Source organism: Otolemur garnettii, unplaced genomic scaffold, assembly GCF_000181295.1.
Source record: "Otolemur garnettii isolate 467f Iridium unplaced genomic scaffold, OtoGar3 scaffold00035, whole genome shotgun sequence".
Taxonomy (NCBI): Eukaryota; Metazoa; Chordata; class Mammalia; order Primates; family Galagidae; genus Otolemur; species Otolemur garnettii.
In genome coordinates, this window is record NW_003852430.1 from 1896970 (window position 1) to 1903754 (window position 6785).

The window sequence follows — 6785 nt, forward strand, 5'->3', positions numbered from 1 at the left end:
ACTCTACCCAGGGGAATAGCTTGAGGCTCTGTCTCCAAAAAAAAAAAGAATTAACGAGTCAATTGCCAAAGAAGGCAAAGAAAATATGAAAAGAAAGTTACTGCCTATCTGAAAAGCCACCCAGTATGTGGCTTTTAGAGTTCTAGAAGAGTATGCTGTATCCCCCAAAAGTACACTATCATTTGGACCCCAGTTAGACAAAGAGTTGGGTTAAAATCATTATGAGAGCAAATATGGTTATAAAGCAACTTGTGCATAATGAGGAGTCAATTGTGAGCAGATAAATTATCCTGGATTTTATCTGAGCCAAGCCATCTTTGAAAGTAAAGGGAAATAGCACTTTCTTTGACTCAGTCTATAGCTGGGGGAATCTGGTAAGTGAAGACCTATGCAAATTGTAGGTCTTATCATCTCTTAAAATTCCTTTGTCAGATGTCCAAATGAACCTCTAGGAGTTTACCCAGCTGGGTACTTGTTACTAAGTTTCTTGTATGTCTTTTTTTTTTTTTTGAGACAGAGTCTCAAGCTGTCCCCCTGGGTAGTGTGGTGACATCAGAGCTCATAGCAACCTCCAACTCCTGCGCTCAAGTGAGTCTCCTGCCTCCGCCTCCCAAGTAGCTGGGACCACAGGCGCCTTGTAGGTCTTAACAGATTAATAGTAAAGTCTTTATAGCCAAATGCTAAACATTTTTTTTAGGAGAAGGCCTCGCTGTCACCCAGGCTGAAATACAGTGGCAAGATCATAGCTCATTGTAACCTAGAACTTTTGGAGCTCAAGTGGTCTTCCTGCTTCAACCTCCAAGTAGCTGGGACTACAGGTACATGCCATCATGCATTTCTATTTTTTGTAGAAATAGAGTCTTGTTATATTGCACAGGCCAGTCTTAAACTTCTGGCCTCAAGCGATCCTCCCAGTTTGGCTCCCAAAGTGCTAGGATTACAGGTGTAACCCATGGGGCCCTGCCAGATTCTTACAGTGAGTACATACCTGTGGCAATTTCATATCATTAATGTCCCAGTTTGACATGTCTTTGTCTTCAGAATCAAAGTCATCAGGTTCCATGATAAGGTCAAGCCACCCAAGGTTTTGGTCTCTTCAACTCCCCTCAGAAGCACTTTTGAATTTTGCTCTCAGAGATTCTTGATCAGTCCACTTCAGCAGCTTAGACCAGGAAACTGTTTTCTGAGGCTAAAATATAATACTTTTATTAACATTGACCATTAAAAAGATAAAAAAAAAACCACTTATTTGCCAGAAACATTTATTTCATTAACATTTTTGCAAGTACTAACATATTAATAAAAAACAACACTTAGAAGCCATTAGCAATCTTGTTGAAATAAAGCTTGACCATAGGGAATTAGAGGCACCTGGTCATTGGCTGGGACTGCTTTCTCATCACAAGATCCAGGCTGTGAAGGCCTTAGTAGGGGTCACTGTCACCTGTAACCAACAGTTAGGGTCTTTTACTCCATAAACCTGTGTTGGGGTAGGAGGAGCACTGACTTGGAATTGTTTCACAGAAATACCTTCATGAATCAGCTACCAAGTGGTTGAAGTTACAGGAGGGAAACTCACATCCGATTATCTAGAAGTATTTGTTTTTAAATCCAAATTACCACAGAGATTAATTTTGCTCTCCTCAATAAATCCTGTGTGCATTGTATATCTTCAAGTATCATCAACTAATATCCTTACTTCCAATTCCTCTGAAATTGGGTTAACCTTGGCATTGTTGACATTTTTTTTTTTTGAGTGACTCTGTCTCACTTTGTTGCCCCCGGTAGAGTGCCAGGGAGTCATAGCTCACAACAACCTCAGACAGTTGGGCTCAAATGATTCTCTAGCTTCAGCCTCTCAAGTAGGTGGGACTACAAGCGCCTGCCACAATGCCCGGCTATTTTTAGAGTTGGGGGTCTCACTCTAGCTCAGGCTGATCTGGAACTCCTGAGCTCAAGAGATCCTCTTGCCTTGGCCTCCCAAAGTGCTGGGATGACAGGCATAAGCCACCGTGCCCGGCCCCACTGTTGACATTTTGGACCAGATAATTGTTGTGAAGGGCTACCTTGCATAGTGTTTGGAATGTTTAGAATAATAGTCATTAGGTGCCAGTAGCAGTCCTCCCTACTCTGGATTGTGACAGCCAAAAATATCTCCAGATAAATGTCCAGGCGGGGTGTAAAATTGCCTATTTGAGAACTGCTTAAAATAGTGTTTCTCAACTTGCACCTGTAATCTCAGCACTCTGGGAGGCTGAGGCAGGTGGATCACTTGAGCCCAGGAGTTAAAGACCAGCCTGAGCAATAGTGATACCTCATCTCCACAAAAAATAGAAAAACTAGCCTGGAGTTGTCGCGTACACCTGTAGTCTCAGCTACTCAGGAGGCTGAGGCAAGTGGATCACGTGAGCCCAAGAGTTTGAGTTTGCTGTGAAATATGATAGCAGGGCATTCCACCGAGGGTGACAAAGCAAGACTCTGTCTCAAAAATAAATAAATAAATAGTGTTTCTCAACCTTTGTTTTAACCTACAGCACCCTTTAAGACTTGCTCACTTGGCTTGGCGCCTGTGGCTCAAGTGGCTAAGGCACCAGCCACATACACCTAAGGTGGCTGGTTCGAATCCAGCCTGGGCCAGCCAAATAACAATGATGGCTGCAACCAAAAAAAAAAAAAATAGCCGGGCATTGTGGTGGGTGCCTAGGTCCCTGCTACTTGGGAGGCGGAGGCAGGAGACTCGATTGAGCCCAGGAGTTGGAGGTTGCTGTGAGCTATGATGCCACTGCACTCTACCCAGGGGGATAGCTTGAGGCTCTGTCTCAAAAAAAAATTGCATTATGGAAATGATATTTTAAAATACTTGTGCTAATCACATTTCTTTCCTCATGAGAAATACTGCTGTAATTTCCAACTATGATAGACTAAAGGGGATTTATAAAGGAAGGAAGGAAAGAAGGAAGGAACCCAGGGAGGGAAGGAAGGAAGGAAGGAAAGAAGGACAATAAATATGAAATGCTCTATCCTGAGTGAAACAAAATCAATCATTTTGCAGATGTAATATGTTTGTTAGTAGGATAGAAAGTGAAGCACGTTCGTGTGTATCACACTTCCATTTGTTGGTGCTTTTATATAACCAAGGGGCATGCTTACGTAGAGTCACTTAACAGTAAACTCAAACCCCAAGTTAGATTAATAGCCTAAACTTTAGCAAGACTCTGCTCTTTAGCTATTTAGATGGCTGTACCAGGGTCACTACCATCTTAGCATATCAATTCTAATATTTATTAATCACTGAGCTCTACCGAGGCATCAGGTATGTATATAGAAGGCTGTTGACCTAAACATGTAAATGAAATTCTTGCCGAGTAAATAAGAAGATAAACTGAGTCCCTTCCCTCCCTATCCCACTTAGCCATACTCAGCTAGTGGTCTCAGAATCAAAGGCCATGAAGTTCCTGCTCCCTGATTAGACACTGATGTTCAAAACTATATCCCCAGGGATTTTAAGTAAAATTCTATTGAGTTACTGATGAAATGATGCTACGAGTTGACTTTAATTCAAAGGACATAAATAACAAGTATGAGACGCAAGTCAAGCAGCAGTTCTATGTACTCACCTCTTCGAACAGTAACCGCAGTAACTCTGATGGCCCAAATTTTGTTAGCAATAATTGGAATAGATTTTTTTTAAAACCTTGGAAAATGAGATTCAGATTTTCAAAACTCAAAAACATTCTTAAAAGCCTAGGCAATGTAAATATAATCCTTTTGCTTTTAAATTAAGGGGAGAAAGAAGAACTAAAAATATATATATATTGCAGCAGAAAAACTGTTGCTTTTTAGATTTTTTTCCCCCTGATATCAACTTTTGCCAAATGAACGAGCATTAATTTCACATTTCCCTGAACGTTAAGAACAAAACATAGACAAGGAGAAAAGACTGTTTTGTAGCTCTCGAACAAGTAAACTCAGTTTTCCTCCAGGATTAAAAAACTAAATTATAGAGCACCTTGGCCAAAGTGTATTCAATTTTTATCATTTCTGTGGAAAATGAAACCCTGCAGAAATGGGCTGGCCAGGTCCACATCCTTTTCATCTGCGTCTGCAGGAATCTCTGGCTTCCTTACCTCCTGACTTCTTATGTGGACGCGGACCACAGTGTGTCATAAAAATCTCATCTCTGCTTCAGGTCTCAACAGGCTCTGGTCATTTCTGAGCAGACGCTGTTCCCTATTCCAGGTCAGGGTACACTATGTTAATGAGCTCTGGCAATGGTCCAATCAAAATCTAGATGCTCCCAGCTCAGGATAGGTGAGAGCAGGCCGGGGAGTCACTTAACCAGCCTGATTCGCCTCAGAATGTCAGCAATGTGATGAATATTCGATGGTATGCTTCTGAACTTTCGCCCCTTTATGTTAAGAGTACAATTTAACTAAAATGGACATCAAAAGGAGCCTCCTGAGGAAGACAGGTGTTTTTCTTCTCCTAATGTTATAGGTCGACCCCAAGGCAGACGGACTCACAGAAGAGCCTTCTTCCCCTAGTATCTAGCCTGCCTGTGTGCAGAGAGGTAATGTGGTAGAAATTCAGTAGACAGCCAACATCTCCTCAACTAGAAACAACAAAATGCTATCCTATCCCGAGCAATGATGTCCCACTAATTCTGAATGTTCTGATCCCCCCAAATAGCTAATCCTTCCTTCTAGAAATATCCTCAGCATAGCCCAAGTCGGTTCTGTTTATCTGCGTATCTGCGAGTCTCTGGAGACACGAGAGAATTAAAGTCACTGAGAAGTTGGGTCTAATAAAAAAGCTCAACAGCCTCTCCCGCTTTCTCTGCCATGGTGTGTGCGATTGACTCCATTTTCACCATGTCTTTCCACAAGACTTTCAGAATGAAGCGATTTCTAGCCAAGAAACAAAAGCAGGCTCGGCGCCTGTGGCTCAAGCGGCTAAGGCACCAGCCACATACACCTAAGGTGGCGGGTTCGAATCCAGCCCCAGCCCACCAAACAACAATAATGGCTGCAACCAAAAAATAGCTGGGCATTGTAGTGGGCACCTGTGGTCCCAGCTACTTGGGAGGCTGAGGCAGGAGACTCGCTTGAGCCCAGGAGTTGGAGGTTGCTATGAGCAGTGAAGCCATGGCACTCTACCCAGGGGCCCAGCTTGAGGCTCTGTCTAAAAAAAAAAAAAAAAGAAAAGAAAAAGAAACAAAAGCAAAATCACACCATCCCCAGTGGATTCGAATGAAAACTGGTAATGAAATTAAGCACAACTCAAAGAGCAGACATCGGAGAAGAACCAAGCTGGGTGTCTTAAGGACTTGCACATGAGATGACACAGATATTTATGCTGTACCAGGGTCACTACCATCTTAGCACATGAAGCTGAAAATGGCACCATCTGGACAGTCAGACACATTTCATCAGGAAAATGAGTTTTCTCTTTGCTCTGCACTGACACGCTGGTTCGGTAATAGATATGGGAGCCCTTTTGTTTGAAAACAAAACCAAAAAAAGTTGAACAAAGATACTGAATAAGTTCAAGGACATTTCATGCATGAAACAGAGGCTGTCTAGAAGTAATGTAGAGAAAAAAGTTATTAAACTAGAGGGAGGATCAGGGGAAACTCACTAGAATGATGAGTTGCTGGTCTTTTGAAGGGCAAATTGGTATTCATCAAGGCATCACGGGATGGAAGAGGGCATTTCAGGGATAAGCAAAGTCATGGACAACATGACTAGGGCTCAGGGCCTGTCAGGAAGGCCCAGGCTGTCAGAGGCGAGGCTTGGCAGGAAGGGATGAGAAAATCAGAAGGCAGAACCTTGGGAAGCGTCATATTGGGGTGTTTTTTTGGGGGGGGTATTGTTTGTTTGTTTGGGGTTTTTGTTTTTGGTTTTTGAGGCAGAGTCTCACTTTGTTGCCCTGGGTAGCAGTGCTATGGCAGAATAGCTCACAGCAACCTCAAACTCCTGGGCTCAAGTGATCCTCTAGCCTCGGTCTCCACAGAAGCTGGGACTACAGGCCTCTGCCATAATGCCGGCTAGTTTTTCTATTTTTTCAGTAGAGATGTGGTTTCATTTGCTCTGGCTGGTCTTGAACTCCTGAGCTCAGGCGATCCACCCGCCTTGGCCTCCCAAAGTGCTGGTATTACAGGCATGAGCTACTGCACCCACCTGGCCAGTGTCACAGTTGTGTTGGGCAGCCCCTAAATGCCTTCTAGCAATACTGAGATCTCTCACTTGTCTCTCTGTTCATGAATGAATTCTTCTTCTGTCTGGAGTTCAAGACCCAGCATAATTTTCTAACACCTTGTCTGACCCATCTTGTTCTCCTCTGTAGTCCCTTCGTTGGTCAGGAGGATCTTTCTCCATCCCTTAAACACTCTGTTATCAGGACAAAGCTGATCATTGTGCCAGCTGGCCAAAGAGAAAGGTCTACAGGGTCTAGCTCCAGCATCACAGAACAGGGCTGTGTGCAGACTTAGAGCTGAGAGCCAATAAATGGATAACAGGCACGTCCACCATGCTTTTCCACTTGCTTATGTGCTCTGATCTAGAGTCTCTTTTCCCGTCCCTGTATCTAAACCCAAGCCATCCTTCAGGACTCCCGAAGTGCCACCTCCTTATGAGACTTTCCCACACTATTCTAGAACACATGATTTAATTCTGTGAGGTTCCAGAACTCTTATCTCTGAATTGTTTGCTGTTTTATGTCACTAAAGACTAACGTTTTTTTCTTAGTACAAAACAAATTCATGATCTTCTTTAAAAAAAAAAAAA

At 43.0% G+C, this 6785-nt stretch overlaps 1 protein-coding gene across 1 annotated transcript in view; it reads right to left on the minus strand.

The window, feature by feature from the left end:
• Positions 1 to 1063, minus strand: part of GCM1 (glial cells missing homolog 1) — a 22020-nt gene extending 20957 nt beyond the window's left edge. The window contains exon 1 of the mRNA XM_003789647.1: positions 989 to 1063. Coding sequence (XP_003789695.1) covers positions 989 to 1063 — 75 coding nt within the window. The remainder of the gene's footprint in view (positions 1 to 988) is intronic.
• Positions 1064 to 6785: the final 5722 nt, after the last annotated feature.